The sequence below is a fragment of the Brassica rapa genome, chromosome A09, assembly GCF_000309985.2.
Source record: "Brassica rapa cultivar Chiifu-401-42 chromosome A09, CAAS_Brap_v3.01, whole genome shotgun sequence".
NCBI classification, from domain to species: domain Eukaryota; kingdom Viridiplantae; phylum Streptophyta; class Magnoliopsida; order Brassicales; family Brassicaceae; genus Brassica; species Brassica rapa.
Window position 1 is genome coordinate 17,573,247 of NC_024803.2, and position 19,272 is coordinate 17,592,518.

At 35.9% G+C, this 19,272-nt stretch overlaps 2 protein-coding genes, 1 long non-coding RNA gene and 1 other non-coding gene across 4 annotated transcripts; 3 read left to right on the forward strand and 1 right to left on the reverse strand.

Annotated features, from left to right (window-relative positions):
- The first annotated feature begins 732 nt into the window (after positions 1-732).
- On the forward strand, positions 733-1,708 carry LOC103839865 (mitochondrial pyruvate carrier 2). The gene is given in 5 exon segments (XM_033280621.1): positions 733-830; positions 1,115-1,213; positions 1,305-1,356; positions 1,437-1,511; positions 1,648-1,708. Coding segments are annotated over 5 exon segments (342 nt in total). The 5' UTR covers positions 733-775.
- A 5,357-nt stretch (positions 1,709-7,065) lies between these two features.
- LOC103839866 (origin of replication complex subunit 1B) lies at positions 7,066-10,056 on the forward strand. The gene has a single exon (XM_009116357.3). The coding sequence runs from the start codon at positions 7,380-7,382 to the stop codon at positions 9,819-9,821; it is 2,442 nt and encodes an 813-aa protein (XP_009114605.1). The 5' UTR covers positions 7,066-7,379; the 3' UTR covers positions 9,822-10,056.
- Positions 8,331-8,407, forward strand: LOC117128751. The gene has a single exon (XR_004452143.1). It is a non-coding gene; the product is annotated as a small nucleolar RNA snoR28 (small nucleolar RNA).
- A 3,295-nt stretch (positions 10,057-13,351) lies between the features above and the next one.
- Positions 13,352-19,232, reverse strand: LOC117128120. The gene is made up of 2 exons (XR_004451301.1): positions 18,739-19,232; positions 13,352-15,108 (listed from the first exon to the last, which is right to left on the reverse strand). It is a non-coding gene; the product is annotated as an uncharacterized LOC117128120 (long non-coding RNA).
- Between the last annotated feature and the right edge of the window lie 40 nt (positions 19,233-19,272).

Genomic DNA, 19,272 nt, shown 5'->3' on the forward strand with positions numbered 1-19,272 from the left:
AAGAGAATTGCAATAGTGCATAACTATTTACTATATATGAAAAGTTTGAAAAAAAGTATTAAAGAATTCATTTTAAAAATCAACTAGATTCTGACCCGTTCTTTAAGGGCAGTTATATTTTTTGTTTTACATTTTGTAAGAAATTTAATTTTTATATTTGTGTTTCTGTATAATATTTCTTTTAAATGATTAATAAAAAGTTTTAATAATTATATTAAAATAGTTGGACCACACATATATCAATAGCCAATAGGTGATGCTGCTGTTTTAATAGAATAGATAGATAGGATCGATAGTAACTTTAAGAGCATCTCCAACCCATAACACTATTTTAGTGTCAAAACCACACTATTTTAGTGTAGTTTCAACACTAAAAACAAATTCTCCAACCACAACACTAAACTTCACACTAAAAGCTATTTCATAATATTATATTTTTTTAACTTTTTTAATTTTTTTATTTTTAATAATATAATTTATTAATAAAATAAGTGAATAATGATTTAGTGGAGTAAATAGTGTTTTAGTGTGGTGAATAGTATCACACCAAATTTTAGTGTAAAATTATAGTGTTACACTAAAATGGTGTAATTTTTAGTATTAGATTGGAGAAAGTTTTGGTGTAAAATTCACACTTAAATAGTATTTTGCAGTTGGGTTGAAGATGACATAAATGTTGTAATATACGACGTCATTTTATGTAGCATCTTTTTCGTTGATATTTATGTTAGACTGAACAAGACAGAAAAGAGAATTTTCCAAAAAGAAAAAGTAGATGGCGACATCGAAGCTTAAAGCACTCTGGAACCACCCGGCGGGACCTAAAACAAGTGAGTCAATTCAGATTCTGTTCACATTATTTCTTCACTTCTAATTTTCATTTTATATTTATTTCGCTACATTCATGGAAATCAATTAGAATCTATGCATCATTCAAAATCAAACGATTTATGAATTTTAACCCTGTATGACAGTTATTTGGTCTAATAATTTTTGGCTCTAATGTCCCACAATCCTGCATTTGATTATTATGTTGTTACTCCTTTCTAACAACTTAATACTCTAATTGTAACCAATAAATGATTCAGCTCATTCTAATTTTTGGTCTTATCAGTTCATTTCTGGGCTCCAACTTTTAAATGGGATTTAAGCATTGCTAACATTGCTGATTTCCAGAAACCTCCAGAAAATATTTCATACCTTCAGTAAATTGGTATATACACACATTGTGGTTAGTTACTACTTCTTAGTTGTACCATATCTCAAAATCTTCTGACTACAGTTATTCTAATTGTTTGTATAAGCTGTGACATGTACTGGAATGATTTGGTGTCGTTGTAGCACTGTAATCACTCCTGTAAGTTTCGCCTACCTCTTGCTTTTTGAGTTTGCTTTTTGTAATGATTTCCTTATTGGAGTATTGTTTTCGTTTTACATAAAAACTGGAATTTGTTCAGTGTTAATGTAGCTATGGCAGCGACAGGAGTATACCAACTTTCTCGTAAAATAAAGTAAGAACAATATGATATCAAAGATAGTCAAATTACTTTGCACGACATGATGATTCGTATGCATCAGTAAGTATCAGACGCCATTTTTGCTTTAGCCTTTGCGATCAACTAAGGATGTTTGCTTAAATGTTTATAGGTATGATTATGTACCTGAAGGAAAGGCTGCTTGTTTGAACCGAGAACTGTCAACAAACTAGTGAATGAACGAGACGAGGACTCGTCGGTGGGGTTAGGAGAAGTCTTCATGCTGAGCTTGAACCGGATGGAGACGACTCGAAGAGAATAAAAAAAGGTGTTTAATGATTATAGTTGGACCCGGTGAAGGGTTGCCTACGTACCCCGAAAGGGGATCAAGCCAATCGTAGTTCTACAACAAAGGATCACAAGTGCTTAGATGAAAGCATGTGGAGAGGCGTTTCTCTCTCTAGAAGTAGATAGAGATGGAGGAGAGACCAAAAGAGAGTCCAAGAGAGCCTCTTCTCAAAGGAGGTTGGCTCCTTATTTATAGAAAGAAGAGGTCTAGGGTTTCCTAGTGACCCCCTTTCAAATGGGCTGAGCCCATTATCTTATAGGCCTTGTTGGGGACAAAGTTCATGTCCAACAGTAAGCCCCCCAGTTCGTTGAGAGAGATGGAGTTGATCTCAATGAATTTTACGAAGAGGGTTTATAAGAAAATGGACTCAGCGCTGAGTCGACACGTCAACTCCGCGAGGAGAGAGAGATCTGAGTGACTGCGACAGATCGATCTGCATCGAGTCGAGTGACCGGAAAGAGATATGAGCGACTGCGAGAGATCAATCTTCGCCGAGTAACCGCAAGAGTGCGAGTCGACTGTTTTCGAGACGATTCATCGTGAAGCCATGATGGATGAAGCAAATATGGATATGCCTCAGCGAGTCCTTGTTGCTGAGTCGACACGTCAACTCCGCGAGGAGAGAGAGATCTGAGCGATTGCGAGAGATCGATCTGCGCCGAGTAACCGCGAGAGATCGAGTCGAGCGACTGCGAGAGAACGACGCAGACGATTATCGTGAATGGGCCGTCATGGTTAGGTTGCCATAGATGAAGTGTCATAGACGGGCAGTCTCGGGCGAGCTGTCATCGACATACTTCTGATTCCGATCAGACTTCTTACTCCGGGATGGTTGTGATAACAATCTGTGAGGACAGTGTTCTGAACCATCGGAGCAAGTTGTCATGGATGAAGTGTCAATTGACAAACTGCCAAAGACAAGTCGCCGTAGACATCATCATAAATGTACCGCCATGAGCGAACCATCACAATCAAATCGTCACATGTGGACGTGTCTTCGCACAATCAAATCGTCACGGGTGGATGTGTCTTCGCGGTATCACGTTATGCTCGAGACTTGCGAGCAATCTGAGTGACTGCGAGAGAACGATCCGAGCCGAGTGACTGCGAGAGAGCGAGTCGAGTGACTGCAAGGGAGCGAGTCGAGTGACCGCAAGAGTGCGAGTCGAGTGACCGTAAGAGTGCGAGTCGAGTGACTGCAAAGAGCGAGTCGAGTGACCGCAAGAGTGCGTGTCGAGTGACCGCAAGGGTGCGAGTCGAGTGACCGCGAGAAAGAGATCTGAGCAACTACGAGAGAGCGATCAACGCCGAGTAACTGCGAGAGAGCTATTTGTGCCGAGTGACTGCGAGAGATCTCTCTGAGTTGTGTTATGCCGTCAGTTCGAGTCCTCGAAAATTGTTTAAATTTTCGAATTTCAAAGATAATCGTTTATATTTTTGAGCAACAACGGTTTTCACTCGATCTTGAAGTGATCCTAAAAATGTCAGGTTGGCCAAGCCTGGCTTTATAGGATCATAAGATGATTGAAAGTTGTCGTTTCGATCGAATGGGTTGGGACCACGATACGACCGAAAATCCCCCGAGCACGTGCCTGATCAGGAAATGCTCGTTAGTGGGCGCGAGTGCTAGTACGTTCGTCCGAGAGACAAGGTCGTGCTCGTGCGTAAGCATCGCTCAAAACAATTCGCTCTCCTACATGTTGGGAGATTGTTTTGTTATGTGACCGTGACCGTGAGAGCGAGTGAGTGACCGCGAGAGATCGAGCCAAGGGACTGCGCGAGAACGATCTGTGCCGAGTGACCGCGAGAGTCGAGACGAGCGACTGCGAGAGAATGATCTGTGCCGAGTGACGACATAACGGTCGAGTGGCGATAGAACGGTCAAGTGACTACAAAACAGTCGACTGACGACTCGTCGATCGAGTGACGACTCGTCGGTTGAGTGACGACTCGTCGGTCGAGTGTCGACTCATCGGTCGAGTGTCGACTCATCGGACGAGTGACGATATAACGATCGAGTGACGACTTGTCGGTCGAGTGACGACTCGTCGGTCGAGTGATGACTCGTCGGTCGAGTGAGGACTTGTCGGTCGAGTGACGACTCGTCGGTCGAGTGACGAGAGAACGATCTGCGCCGAGTGATGAGAGCGAGCGAGTGACCGCGAGAGATCAAGCCAAGCGACTACGCAGATCGAGTCGAGCGACTGCGAGAGAACGCTCTGCGCTGAGTGACGACAGAACGGTAGAGTGATGATAGAACGGTCAAGTGACGACTCGTTGGTCGAGTGAGGACATAACGGTCGAGTAACGACTCGTCGATCGAGTGACGACTCGTTGTCGAGTGACAACTCGGCGGTCGAGTGATGACAAAACGGTCGAGTGACGACTCGTCGGTCGAGTGACGAGAGAATGATCTGCGCCGAGTGATGAGAGCGATTGAGTGACCGTGAGAGATAGAGCCAAGCGACTGCACGAGAATCTGCGCCAAGTGACTGCGAGAGATCGAGTCGAGCGACTACGAGAGAACGATCTGCGCTGAGTGACGACAGAACGGTCGAGTGATGACAGAACGGTCAAACGATGACAGAATGGACTCCAGTTCAATCTTCCTCGAAGATACTTCCCCATGCCCCACGTTGGGAGCCAACTGTTTGAACCGAGAACTGTCAACAAACTAGTGAATGAACGAGACGAGGACTCGTCGGTGGGGTTAGGAGAAGTCTTCATGCTGAGCTTGAACTGGATGGAGACGAGGACTCGAAGAGAATAAAAAAGGTGTTTAATTATTATAGCTGGACCCGGCGAAGGGTTTCCTACGTACCCCGAAAGGGGATCAAGCCAATCGTAGTTCTACAACAAAGGATCACAAGTGCTTAGGTGAAAGCATGTGGAGAGGTGTTTCTCTCTCTAGAAGTAGAGAGAGATGGAGAAGAGACCAAAAGAGAGTCCAAAAGAGTCTTTTCTCAAAGGAAGTTGGCTCATTATTTATAGAAAGATGAGGTCTAGGGTTTCCTAGTGACCCCCTTTCAAATGGGCTGAGCCCATTATCTTATAGGCCTTGTTGGGGACAAAGTCCATGTCCAACACTGCTGCTGAAAATGAATGATGATGAAAAATATGTGAAAGCTTTTTGATGAAAAGGTTCTTTCGCAAGTGTCTTGTAACTAGACATTTCTTTTCCTAATCAACATATGCCAATGCTTGATTTTTATTAGACAGTGAATGGTAAGAGTCCCATGCTTGATAAATAATAAATCAACATGTTATCCAAAGATATATTATAGTACTTGTTTCAATAAGGTTTAAGCTGTTTCAATTGCTTGTTTCTGTGTTTTCGTATTAAATTTTAAAAAATCATAGTACTTCATTTATTTCTTCGCTGTAACGGCTAGGACTTCATTTGAGACTAAATCCATTCAGTTTAGTTGTTATACATATAAATATTCGTACTGAACCGGGCTGATCCAATCCAAACTAAGAGAAAAGGATATTATAAAAAGTGAACCAATTTTAATTTACTTCATATGTATCTAAAATAAATCTGAACTTGAACAATTATTAAATAAGAATCAAATCAAAATGAGATTTCCGTTGTTTTAGTGTACCAGTTTTTCCATGTTAGCCCACATTGTATCTAATCAAATGAGATTTCTTATACATTTTCTAGGGGGTTATTGGAATACATAGGCATTGTCTTTGAGTTTAATGTTTTAGCATCCTTGTCTTTTATTACATGTTTGTAGAGAGTTCTCAAATTTGTACGCTGATTGTATTTACCCGAAATATTAGTTATTTGTTCCACTTAGCATCTGATAATGTCTCCATTAATGCATTCTAACTAAAATCAGACCATAAAAGTACTTTGAATCAAATCCAAATCCATCTCAATTGAACCATAGTAGATCAGATTTCACATTGGTTAACTGTTTTGTAAAGTTGAAATTCCGACTGAAACCCACATCAAAATTAAATTATGTCATTCAATTCCTTCCAAAATTTTGAATAACAAGAATGTCTAGTTTGTTGTAAAAACAAAACTAGAATGTCTAGTTTAGTATCCAGATAAAAATAATGGATTGAAATAAACTGTATTATAATAAAGTTTAATGGCGATTTTATATCTTCTAGCCTTTTTCATTATACAGTTTACCAGCATTTGTCATCATTGATCTCCAAATTTATATACATTAAAAATGCAAATATATATCTTTAAAACCTTAAGATTGTTAAAAAAATGAACAATGCTATTTGTTTCATCTCTTTGTTTTATGAAAAGATGATAACTATGATTTTAATATTTTATCCAAATATAAATAACAAAACTAACATTTACATATCCAAAGAGTACAATATAACCTCTTTAAATTAATACTGTATAATTTAATATACACTAAAAATCTCTATAAAATAATGTATTTTTATAATCTCAAATTGAATTTTTGGTTTAATTAGTATATCGATAAATTAATTAAAAAATTATAGTTTTGGTGTAGTCCCAACATTATTAATTTATAGAGGTTTCACTGTACCTTGAAATTTCTAGATATCTGATCAATGTCGATCCTTACATTAATTAAACAATAGACTTATTTTATGGAAAAAGAAGTCAAGATTAACGGGATCAATGGTGGTAAATGAAATGTCTTTTACCTCTTAATTAATGTGTAGTATTAAACAGATTGATAAAACACAAAAACTATTTTTAGACACTAGTCATTAGTCAATTAGAATCTTGAAATCAAAGTTGCATGAATCCTGCAATCTATTAAAGACAAGTAAAGAGAAAAAGACTAGGATAGCACCAAACCAAGTTTATGTTCCCAAAGTAGCACTCAAGGTTTAAAGTCACAAAAATAGGTTTCATTAAAGAGGTAAATATACACTTATACCCCTTGGGTTAATTAATCCAAACCTTAGGGTTTAGAGTTAAGGGGTGGGGTTTTGGAATTAGGGTTTAAAATTTTATAAAAAAAAAATACTAAAATAAAAAATAAAAATTTTAAAAACAGTTTCAAAAAGTATTTTTAAATTATAAAAAGAAAATTTGAAAAAAAATAAAAAAAAATAAAAAATTCAAAAAAAAAATTATAAAAATTTCGAATCTGAAAACATATAATCTGAAACTATAAAAAAAAAAAATCTTTTTTTCATTTTTTTTATTTTTATTTTATTTATTTTTGTTTGTTTATTTAATTTTAAACCAAGGGTATTAGGGATATTTTACCCTTTAATGAATGTCATTTTTGTGACTTTGCTATTTTTGAGACATAAACTTCAAACGTGCTATTATTGACAATTGCCCACAAGTAAATCTCCTACTAATAAATTATTTAGGCACGAAAGAATCATTCACCATTTCCTTTCCAAATTAAAATCCTACTAATAATAAAAAAAAAACATATTTCTTCTTCGAGGGAACATTTCCCGCCAAATCCTTCTCACTAAAACCCTCCTCCCACCAGAAACCATCTCCTTTCTCTCTCTACCTCTCTCTCTCTCTCTCCTCAGCCTCCTTCACCCAGAAACCCTAGCTCTCTCTCTCTCTCTGAGCATCAATGGCTGCTTCAACTCCGAGAGCCAAAACCTTCCAATCCCCAAACAAAACCCCAACTAACAACATCTATCGCAAATCGTATCTATCTCCTTCTTCAACAACGCCATCGCATCTCACTCCACAAACTCCACAGACTCTCACTCCTCTCCGCAGATCCGCTCGCCATGTCTCCCGCAAGATCGATCTCGGAGACATCGACCAAGAGATTCTCAATCCTCCGATTGAAGAAATGAATCTCATCCGAAAACGAGAGAGAGCGCCCAGAAAACAACCCACCGATGTTCTCCAAACTCCGAAGAAGAGCAAATCCAATGTCGACGGAGATGCGGAGGTTTCCTTCTCTCCTGTATCCCCGATTCGTTCGGAGAAGAAGAGGAAAACCGCCGAAAGAAGCTCCAACAAGAGAGTCCACTACACCAAAGTCGAATTCGACTCCGTCGAGTTCCAAATCGGAGACGATGTTTACGTTAAGAGAAAAGAAGACGAAGAAGACGACGCCGAATTCGAAGATTGCCGGATCTGCTTCAAATCAGGAAGTAGCAACAACGTGATGCTCGAGTGCGACGACTGCTTAGGCGGATTCCATCTCAAATGCTTGAAGCCGCCGTTGAGAGAAGTCCCCGAAGGCGATTGGATCTGTCACTTTTGTCAAGGCCACACGCTCGAGGCTCCCAAGCCTCCGGAAGGGAAGAAGGTGGCGAGGACCGCGAGGGAGAAGCTTCTCTCCAGCGATCTATGGGCTGCTCGGATCGAGAAGCTATGGAGAGGAGCGGACGGTGTGTATTGGGTTCGTGCTCGTTGGTATTTGATTCCTGAAGAGACTGCTTCGGGGCGTCAAGCGCATAACTTGAAACGAGAGGTTTATTTAACGAATGATTTTGCTGACGTGGAGATGAGATCTGTGCTTAGGCATTGTTTTGTCAAGTCTCCTAAGGAGTTTGCGAAGGCTAGTAACGATGGTGATGATGTGTTTTTGTGTGAGTATGAGTACGATGTGCATTGGCATAGCTTCAAGCGTTTGGCTGAGTTGGCTGATGGAGATTGCGAGAGTGATGACCATGAGTGGATGAAAGAAGAAGAAGAGGTTGGTGATAGTGATGACGAAGAGATGGAGGTTGAAGATGAAGGAAGTGTGCGTGATTCCAAGAGTAAGAGAGGTTTAGCGAGTTCAAAAGCTGCTAATTCGCTTAAAGGAAGGTTCTTTGGACTCGACAAGGTGGGAGCGAAGAGGATTCCTGAGCATGTGAGATGCCATAAGCAGAGTGAGTTGGAGAAAGCGAAAGCTACTTTGTTGTTGGCGACAAGGCCTAAGTCTCTTCCTTGTAGGAACAAGGAGATGGAAGAGATCACTGCGTTTATAAAAGGTTCCATCTCGGATGATCAGTGTTTAGGAAGGTGTATGTACATTCACGGTGTTCCCGGGACAGGGAAGACTGTTAGTGTGCTATCTGTTATGAAGAATCTGAAGGCTGAGGTTGAAGCAGGGATCGTAAGCCCGTATTGCTTCGTGGAGATCAACGGTCTCAAGCTGGCTTCGCCTGAGAAGATTTACACTGTGATCTACGAGGCATTGAGTGGTCATCGCGTTGGTTGGAAGAAAGCTTTACACTCTTTGAATGAGAGATTTTCAGAAGGGAAACGTATTGGGAAAGAGGAAGAGAAGCCTTGCATACTTCTCATTGATGAGCTTGATCTCTTGGTTACTAGAAACCAGTCGGTTCTATACAACATTTTGGATTGGCCCACCAAGCCTAACTCCAAGCTGATTGTGTTGGGGATAGCCAACACTATGGATCTTCCGGAGAAGCTGCTTCCTCGGATCTCAAGCCGGATGGGTATACAGAGACTATGTTTCGGTCCTTATAACCACACTCAGCTACAAGAGATCATTTCCACAAGGCTGAAAGGGATCGATGCTTTCGAGAAGCAAGCCATTGAGTTTGCTTCGAGGAAAGTAGCTGCGATCTCAGGAGATGCAAGACGTGCCCTCGAGATATGCAGGCGTGCAGCTGAAGTGGCGGATTACCGTCTAAAGAACAACACATCCGCAAAGAACCAGCTGGTGGTTATGTCAGATGTTGAAGCGGCGATCCAAGAGATGTTTCAAGCACCTCACATTCAAGTTATGAAGAGCGTTTCGAAACTGAGTAAGATCTACTTGACGGCTATGGTTCATGAGCTTTACAAGACAGGAATGGCTGAGACGACGTTTGATAGAGTGGCGACGACTGTCTCGTCTCTTTGCGGAACCAATGGAGAAGCTTTTCCTGGTTGGGACGTTCTTCTCAAAGTGGGTTGCGAACTTGGTGAATGCAGAATCATTCTCTGTGAGCCTGGAGAGAGGCATAGGTTGCAGAAGCTGCAGCTGAACTTTCCAAGTGATGATGTTGCTTTTGCATTGAAAGACAACAAGGAGCTTCCATGGCTGGGAAATTACTTGTGAGCTTTTTCTTTTTGCTGATTATTGAATCCAGAAACTTTCTTTTAAGTTAAAGACTTAGTTTTGTTGATTCATGTTGGATGATCATCTGGATTTGTATCTGTTTTTCGTTTTGAAATGTTGTCATGTATTCCTTTGTTTGTGTAATCACATACAGAGTTATGTTTTTTATTCTTCATATGCAAGAACAGGGTCTCTCCATGTTATTGAGATAGCAAACGTTATCATTACACAGTTATGTCGTGATTCTACATTTCTACTTATATCCTTTGTTAGTACTTATGTCATTTGAATACATATGAAGTAAGTTGACCAAAAAAAGGGGATACATGTGAAGTAAGTCTTGAAATAATAAGTTTAAACCAAACATTATTTGTTATCTAAGCATTATAAACGTTAAGTTCACATATTTTATTTTAAAAATATTCAATCTAGAGGGTCTATTCAATCAGTTTCAACATAATCTAAATCTAAGCTTTGCAGGTTTTACTACATATTTAGCAATCAAGTCAGTGTTTATTTACTAATATTTTTTTAATATTTCGTTGTAGTTGGATGTATTAGAAACATAATTCAAGGCATAGCACATGTTTTAGAACTTACACATGAATTTTTATAAAGCATTGGGAACTCACTTCAAATCATTTACCGAAATACTCTTACTAAATCTTAACAAGGGGGGTTATTCGATTCATAACCTTCAACCTTTTTTTTTAAAGAAAACATTTTTAAGAATGAAATTCATGTGCGTGGATTTTGATATTGAGTTTTTGGTTACATTATAATTTGAGAGAACTAACCTTGAGAATCTTCTGAAGTCTTAGCTAGCCATGTTTTCGATCAAAGATACTCAGTGTTGTAAGTAAGCTCTTTCGTTACCTAGAGAATGGAAACTGTGAGAACTCGATTATTATAAGTAGCCTTACGAAAACAGAAATCCTACAAAAGCTACACAGAAATAGAATTAGACTTCCGCTAGACTAGGACATTATTTATTAACAGAAATTGACTCAGACTCACGACTCTTTCAACGAAAACCTCCTTTATTGTAGACCGGATTTGTTACATTTTCTTAGATAAACAACACACGGTTTAAAATAGGTGCATAATATTGTTGCTACATGAAAGGTACTAAAACAATTTACATTCTGCTTTTGATAAGAACGAATTTATTGACATAATTCTTCATAATACATGAAAGGTATTAACACAATTTACATTAAGGGCGAAGCTAGTTGTTGTAATATATATATTTGGAAAATTTTGTTCGAATCGAGTTTGTAACCGAAACTAATTCCCGTTTATATGTATCGATTTTAGTATATACTTATATATTAAAATAGAAGTCACAACTTTGATTCATGTGTGATTTTAAAAAAAATGGATCTAATGAACTTATTCCTAGAAAATCATGTTACATTTAATCACTAATCTTATCATTTAAATTTTGGGGCCTACCATAAATTTTTATTGGGCTATCAATAATTGACTTTAAACAATAGATGGTCCATTGGATTTATAGATAGTATAAATTAAATAGATATAATTTAATGTTGTAATACTATACCTCCTTATGTTAATTATTTAAATATTTCTCGATGTTAACTTTTAAAATTATAAAGAATTTTTTTTTAAATAACAAAAATCATATTATCTAATAATGATTAATCTTTACTACTTTAAGGTGCCGCCGAGGGCCGTATACTCGCCGGAAAAATGTTCCACGGCCACAGAGCGTGGCGATTTGATGTTATTCAGTTATTAAATGGGTGAAAAATTTAAAGTTCATCATTTTGTCTATTTGAAGCTCAAAATCACAATTTCTATTGTTGATCTGCTATAATTTAATTAAAACTAAAAAGATTAAGAAGAAGAAGTAGAGAAATCGCATAAAAAAGGAGGAAAACGGCTCTGGGATTTGCAGGCGGATTGTAGAAGAAGAGGGCATTTTAGTCATTTCACTTCATTAAACCTAAAAAACAAAAATAAAACCGTTCAAAACGTCTCCAACTCTGTTCAAACCGTGGTCTGATGCAATATTCATCCGGACACTAACCACTGGACTACGAATCAATTACTGATTTAATGTACATATTTAATATATATTAAGGGATATGAGATAAAAGCCCTAAACTTACTCCCCGATTAATCCCTGTATAATCTCCGAATAATAGATTCGGCGCTAGACACTACCTCACCGCACGCGTTACACCTAGCGTAATTTTGAACAGGGCATTAAACCAATGGAAACAAATTTTAAACTATATAGTTTATTTTTAAAATTAAACAAAAACTAAAATTTTAATTATTTACTCGATAATAGAAATCTATGAAGCGAAAAGTTTAATTTTTTAAAAAAATTCTAAATTTTTGAAATGTTACAATATTTTTGAATATGACAATTAAAAAAATATTTTACTAATCTTTATATACAAAATTATGATTTTAATAATGAGATAATAATCTGAAAAATATATATATATAAGAAGATACAAGTACATGTGAACGTTTGAAACAATCTATTCAAAGAAAAAAATATACCGTAAACTTATTATGTTTTAAAAATTGATAGACACATATATATTATAATATATACTAATTTAGAATTAAAAACAAAATATTTATATAAAAATAAATGAAAATAAAAACTTATGCGGTTGTGCGGATAGAGATCTAGTTCATATAAAAAGAAAGTCTCCAGCTTTTTCGGTTCCGTACTGGAAGATAGTGATTTATGCATCAACAACCTTTACAAAGTCTCCAGCTACAATATTACTGTAAACCAAATTTATTTGTAAGATGCTAATAATTGTACTGCATATTCGTATTTATGTATTGCAAATGTTTATGCACAAATAACACTCATAAAGCTTAGGCAAATTACATTACCGGTTAAATTATGTGTAAGGTGTAATGTAATTTGGTCGATTTAGTGGTATAGTTTCACACTTTCATAATATGTCTGTTATGATGGTAATGGAACATATGACTTATATACTATAAATGTATGATGAGTTTCATTTTTAAATGAAATTCATCACGTTATATGAAAAAAGCTCAAGTTTGCTACAAATATAGTTTTCAATATTGTAAACTGTTATCATTTAGCATGAGTTTGAGTTCTTTTCATCATTGTCTCAAACAAGTCTGAGTTACATAGTTGCGCCATGTGTCTGTTCGTAATCTATTTTTTCACTGGGAATTCTTCATGTCTCCATCTTAGATCGCTTGATCATAAATGTTCTTGATTTGTAGCCCCTTTGTAAACCCTATATATATGATTCTCATTTTTGATAAACTCAATCTGCATCTCTTCAAAACTCATTGATTCCTCTAAGCTTAACCATCTTTTAAAAAATGTTTCTCTCTGCCTCTCCAGTTCCTCAAACCGGCGTCCCGGCGTCTGTAACTCAACCTTCGAGTTTTTCTGTCTTGGTCGTAGTAGTCAGAGCATAGCCTCTAGCTTCCTCCGCTTCTGGGATTCCCTGAACTTCAAGAAAGACATGAAATTTGTGGAAATCACGGTTCTCTTCCTTGATGAAAAGGTAAGTTATTTTCCATCTATCAAACTCATTTAACATAATTGTTTTAATTGATTTCCTGATTATTTGTTGAAAAAATATTATACAAGTGAATATTATAATTTTTCAGGTTAAGCTCTTCCAATGAACGAGTCATTATCCGTCCCCTGGAGAAAACAATTATGTCCAGGGCTCTGACCTCACTAAAGAAACAACTCGAGTCGTTATCCGTCTCTTCATTGATCCGTAAGAAATAATCAATACATAATTCTTTTTATATTATTGTCTATATTGTGCTAACATCAATTTTATATTATTGTCTATATTGTGCTAACATCAATAATCAAAAATATTTCATACCCAAGATTTGTGGTCGTCTATTTATCTCTCTTACTTATCAATCTATTTTACACAAATCTTTATTTTACAGCTTAAAAGAAACCACAATAACCCAAACAATCAAAACACCAAAAACTGGAATCCCAAAAACGATGAATCATTAATGATCACCTCTCTTTTTGTCTAATCTTACAAATAAACTTCAAAACAAATATACCAAACCAATCAACTCAACTCAAACTCAACGACACATATATTGAGTCAGCTAAAGACATACAAACTACACGGCCAGCTATTTAACAATTTACAAACTTACTTTCGCAGATGCTTATAAAGAAGACGAATAAGACAACCAAGATCAATGAAATTACCTGAACAAAAAAGCAGAATAAGTTACAAACTCTGGTAAATACAACTAACAATGATTTTTTTTTACATATTACCCATCAAATAAAAGAGAAACAAACAGAGCCGCACTAGGAGATACAAGAGACAATCCCAACATACAAAAAGGCGGCAACAACATCTCCACCTGCTCACTCTTCTTGTCTTATGAAAATAACTTACATGCTCAATGTCAACAAGCCAATGTTATTGTCTTCTTATGAGAAATACATATATTCGTTTAAAATCCATTAAGCCCCAAATACTAATTGTCACTCATTCTATAATTATTTCTAGAAGTCTTCATGTATTTGTTTTAAAGGTCCGGTAAAAGCAACAAGTTTAAAAATAAAAAAAACATATAACCAACATAATAAGAATAAAAAAATTATTACTTAATACACACAACTTACACAGCTAAACTGGAGAAAAAAATATCCAAAAACAAAATGTACTCTCAACAACCTTAATATAATTTATGTAATCTCAACGTTACAAGTAACAAATTGAAAAGACAAACAAACAATAAGTCTCATTGACACAACAAGCAACACCACGTACTATATCAATCATATTACTTAAACAATTTAGTCATTCATGAGTGGAGAACAGTGCATACACAGTTCATCATCACAACCCTAACTCTATAACAATAAAAAAACTTGAAAAAAATGATCAACCCAAAACGTAAAATTTACAGTTACAATAACCCTAACAGATATTGAAATAAAACAAAAACTATGTTTACAACGCGGGGGCAATCCCCTAGTATATTATATGCATTAGTAGATGGATAACGTTCAGAGTGTGACTGGATGTACTTGTAAGAGTAAATATTTACTCTAATTTTAATTTTTACTTTGAATTCAACTTTTTCTATCCAATCAGGTAAAATAATGTTTTCAGTCCATTTACTCTACCAGTGGAGAAAAACTAATAAAAGTAGAGTAACTTTTTACTCCATATTATACAAGTGAAAAGTTTTACTCCACTTTACTCTAATTTATTTCTGCTTTTTTCCACTTCTTTTTTTCTCACCAATTTAACTGAGTGGAATAAAAGTTAAAGGAAATGAGTGGAAAATCTATAATATAATAGGAGAGTTTCTCTCCTCCTGAGGCGACACGTCAGCATTTTGATGGGTCCCACTTTTAAAATGTGTGAAAAATATGTCAAGTCTGTGGCTTGAACCCGGGTTATTCAGATATGAGCACCAACATTTATACCACTAAACTAAAGGATACTTTGTACATTGTTGCTGAAACTAATATATATTTATGAATGTCGGAAACCTTTGCTTCTTCGGTTTTCTCTGTGGGTACAAGTGTATTATGAGTTTCATTTTTAAATGAGGTTCATCACTTTATATGAAAAAAAACAACAATTATAGTTTTCCCATATTTTAAATTGTCTTCGTTTAACATGAGTTAGGGTACTTTTTATCATATTGTACAAAGTAAACTAAAGGATACTTTGTACATTGATTGGTGAAACTAATATATATTTATGAAGGTCGAAAACCTTTGCTTCTTCGGTTTTTTCTGTGGGTCGGGCCTACAAGTGTATTATGAGTTTCATTTTTAAATGAGGTTCATCACTTTATATGAAAAAAATAACAATTATAGTTTTTCCATATTTTAAATTGTCTTCGTTTAACATGAGTTAAGGTTCTTTTCATCATTATCTTAGATAAGTCTGAGTTACAGAATTGCGCTGTGTATCTGTTCGTAATCTACTTTTTCACCTAAAGGTGTCCAAGTGGCATTATGTGGGTCCCACATTTATTTATTTTTCCCTTTTACTTCTGTTGAGTGGGCTTATTAATACGCAAAGAAGCATCATCAATATCTATTTATTCTTAAATGGGTTTCGTAATATTTATCTATTTAGCCCGATAACCTGACTAGGGCCACTTTCATCTTCGAGATTCTTCTTCGACAGAGGATGCTTCCTGTTCCGATGGAACCATTGTCGTAACGCGATCTCTTCGACTCCTCTGTACACGTTCTCTGCCGACGAAATGCTTTCTCTTCCTCTTAACGCATTTTCCAGTCTCCTTTACAAAGAGGTCATCGAGGTTATCTCTCTCATTTGCCTCTTGATTTTTTTCCTTCGTTTAACTCGGGAAAGAACCCTAGAGTTTGGGCCACTGTAAAAATTAAGTTGCCTTCACCGATGATGGGAGTCCTTTCGAGTACCATTATTACCGGCTAATGTCTGGTGAAAGCCTCTGTTTGTGTCAATTCGCTTCCAGCTCTTCTCATTCGCTTGGACTACCGACAACGTTACGTAACTTTCCACAATTTCACATTCAATTAATCTATCTGTTCTTCAAGATGGTGAATCTGCAGCTATATATAGGTTAGTTTCCATCCGTCAAAATAAATGTTTTCATACTCACAATCATATCAAGCAAATAAACTTTTGCAGAGCAGAATGAAGTCGTTGTGGCACCACCGTTGAAGTTTTTTTTTCTGCGATTTGGGAGGTCAGAAATATGAAGAGAGGAGGCAAGCTTCGACGCTCAAGTATCTCCATATTTTTAGAAAAATCACACTTTAATGTTTCTTGCAGAATCTATCTTTACAATTTTTTTATTATTAAACATCTCATTATATCGTTTTTCAGGTGATCCTTATCCAACGTCCACTTGAACAACTTCAAACACCTTTTGAAGGCCGGTTTCGGTGTACAGCATGAGCGGGTTCGAAGTGGCGCGGAGTAACCTCAACTTCAAACTGTAAGACTCTACTATGTCTGTGACTCTCGATGTTTCCTTCCACAAAAAAATTGGAAAGCTTACATGGTGACCCTAAGGTTGTTGTCGCAATGAGCATAAACCCAAAGATTGTTGGAGGTGGTCCCGTTTCTTTTTATCTTACTCTATTTAGTTGATAATTTACTTTGTTAATTTCGTCTAACATTGAATCCATGAGTTAAGACCGCTTCTATTATTCCAAGCTAACTCCCTCTCACTTGCAGGCCGTCTGTTCTTAAACGAACGTCCGTAATGCTTTTTCACGTTGACAATAAAACGGATGCAGAGAGAAGTTTTATTTGGACACGTAAGTATAAATGTCTGTTTTCTTCATTATACTTTATAAACGTTTGGCAAAAACACTTTTCTCATATACACTTTTCCACACCATTCCCGCTTGCAATAGGCTGGTGGCTACCGTTGCCGGGTATATATCAACTCGACTCCCTCCCTGTTGCGGAGTTTCGAAAAAGTGGAACCACTCACTATAGTTGAGAGCTTAACGAGTATATTGTAACTGCACAGCCTCAGGTTATCCTTAACACTTTTACGTATGCATTTCTTACAAGATTCATACGTCTCTCTAATTTCCCCCCATTTCAAAATACAGGAAATTAAGTTCACTCCGTCATGTCGACATTGTAAGAAAGAGGCTCTATCGGACCACCTGAAGTGTCACATGGATAAATTTACACGCGTTGTTTTTATTTCAAGCAAGTTAAGCAATTTATACACTTCATTTGAAGCAAGACGGGTTGTATGTTCTTAATATAATTATTTTTAAAATGGATGAATTACGAGTCTTAAGTGATAAATTATAGTTCTTTCTAAATTTTATAGTGCATGTAGGATTAAAATCCTAACACTCGCCTTAGACATAATAGAAAATCCCCATGAAATACAATTGTTGTTATGACTAGGTTTACTACGTTAACCGACACAAATTCAATCATATAAATTAGAGGCCACGACAATAGCCCAACTACAAAAAGCTTATTTCCACCAATGTAATCACTCAGCCACTCTTAATTAAACAATATAGTCCAAGTACAAAAACTCAAAACACAAATGAACTTTGCATAAACAAATCAGCTACAACTTCGGTTGCAAACAAACTCCTAAACTTAGATTAGCATATTAACAATCATATATATTCCTAATGTAAGACAATTTAAGTGATAACAAAGTCCAGTAAAAACTATATATTCAACTTATATTCTATAACAAAGTCCAGTAAAACCTCTAAAATAAATAATTTTGTAACGATAAAATTTTATAAATTTCTAGAGTTATTAGTTAAAAAAAACAGTTCATTACAATTCTATATTTTTGAAATTAATATTGGGTAAAATAAGAAAAAAATAACTTAATTTATTGTTTGTGTAAATTGTTAAATTTTTAAATTCAAATTTTACATCTTTTTTCTTACACTATTTGATTTATATACTAACAACTAAATAAAATCACTAATAATGCTAATGGTCAATCAAGTCATTATGAAGATAAAATATGAAAATATCAACATATATAAATTCGTCGGTCATTCTTATATTAACTTAATCAAGCTGTGTGACTTCTAATGTCCATTCATCACCATGAAAAACAAAAGTTACAAAAAAAACAAATAGTAAAATCCAATACACAAAACTACACAACGCATTAACAATGTATCGGACCTTGCGCAAGCGCGAGGGCTATGCCCGTAGTAAATGAGTAAAGAAAGAGTTACGCTGGAGTAAACTTTTACTCCATAGGAAAGAGAAAGAAATATTTGCCTTAGAAATCCACATAGAGACAAAAAAAGTTACGCTGTATCAAACTGTACGTTTTTATTCTGATTGGTTTAATTCCAGAGTAATTCGGCTGAAAATAACTTTTACTCTTACATTTTACTCTAAAAAAGCTATTCAGTCTGAACTCTGAATAACCAATCACACTCTCAATGTCTTTTATTTGAGCAATAACGTTCAATGTATGAATTCAATGTATATTGATACCTTTCAATGCTAGTCATAATTTCTTTTAAATTTAGAAACATGTTACGTCAAAGTTTAATAGACAAAGACTACCGAGTTCCGAAGAGTTCCAAAAAGAGTTGACTTTGGTATAGGACTCCTAGTTTTAATAATTTTTGTTCACATTACTTTTTTGAAATTTATATGCTTCAGTCAATTTATACTTTGAGGTTTGTTTGGAGAGAAGAAAATGTTAGTGGTTTTTAACCAAATCTTAATATTTAAGGGTTTAATTGACATTTTTTTCTTTAAAACAGAAAAAAAAAATCTGAGAAGACGTCTTAGAGCATCTCCAATGTATTACCCCATTTTTTACTCCAAAATGGTGCAACACCAAAATGGAGTAAGGTTTTACTCCAATGTATTACTCCATTTTCTACTCCAAAAATAATATTTCTTAAATAATTTCATTTTTATTTTATTAATAATTACAAATA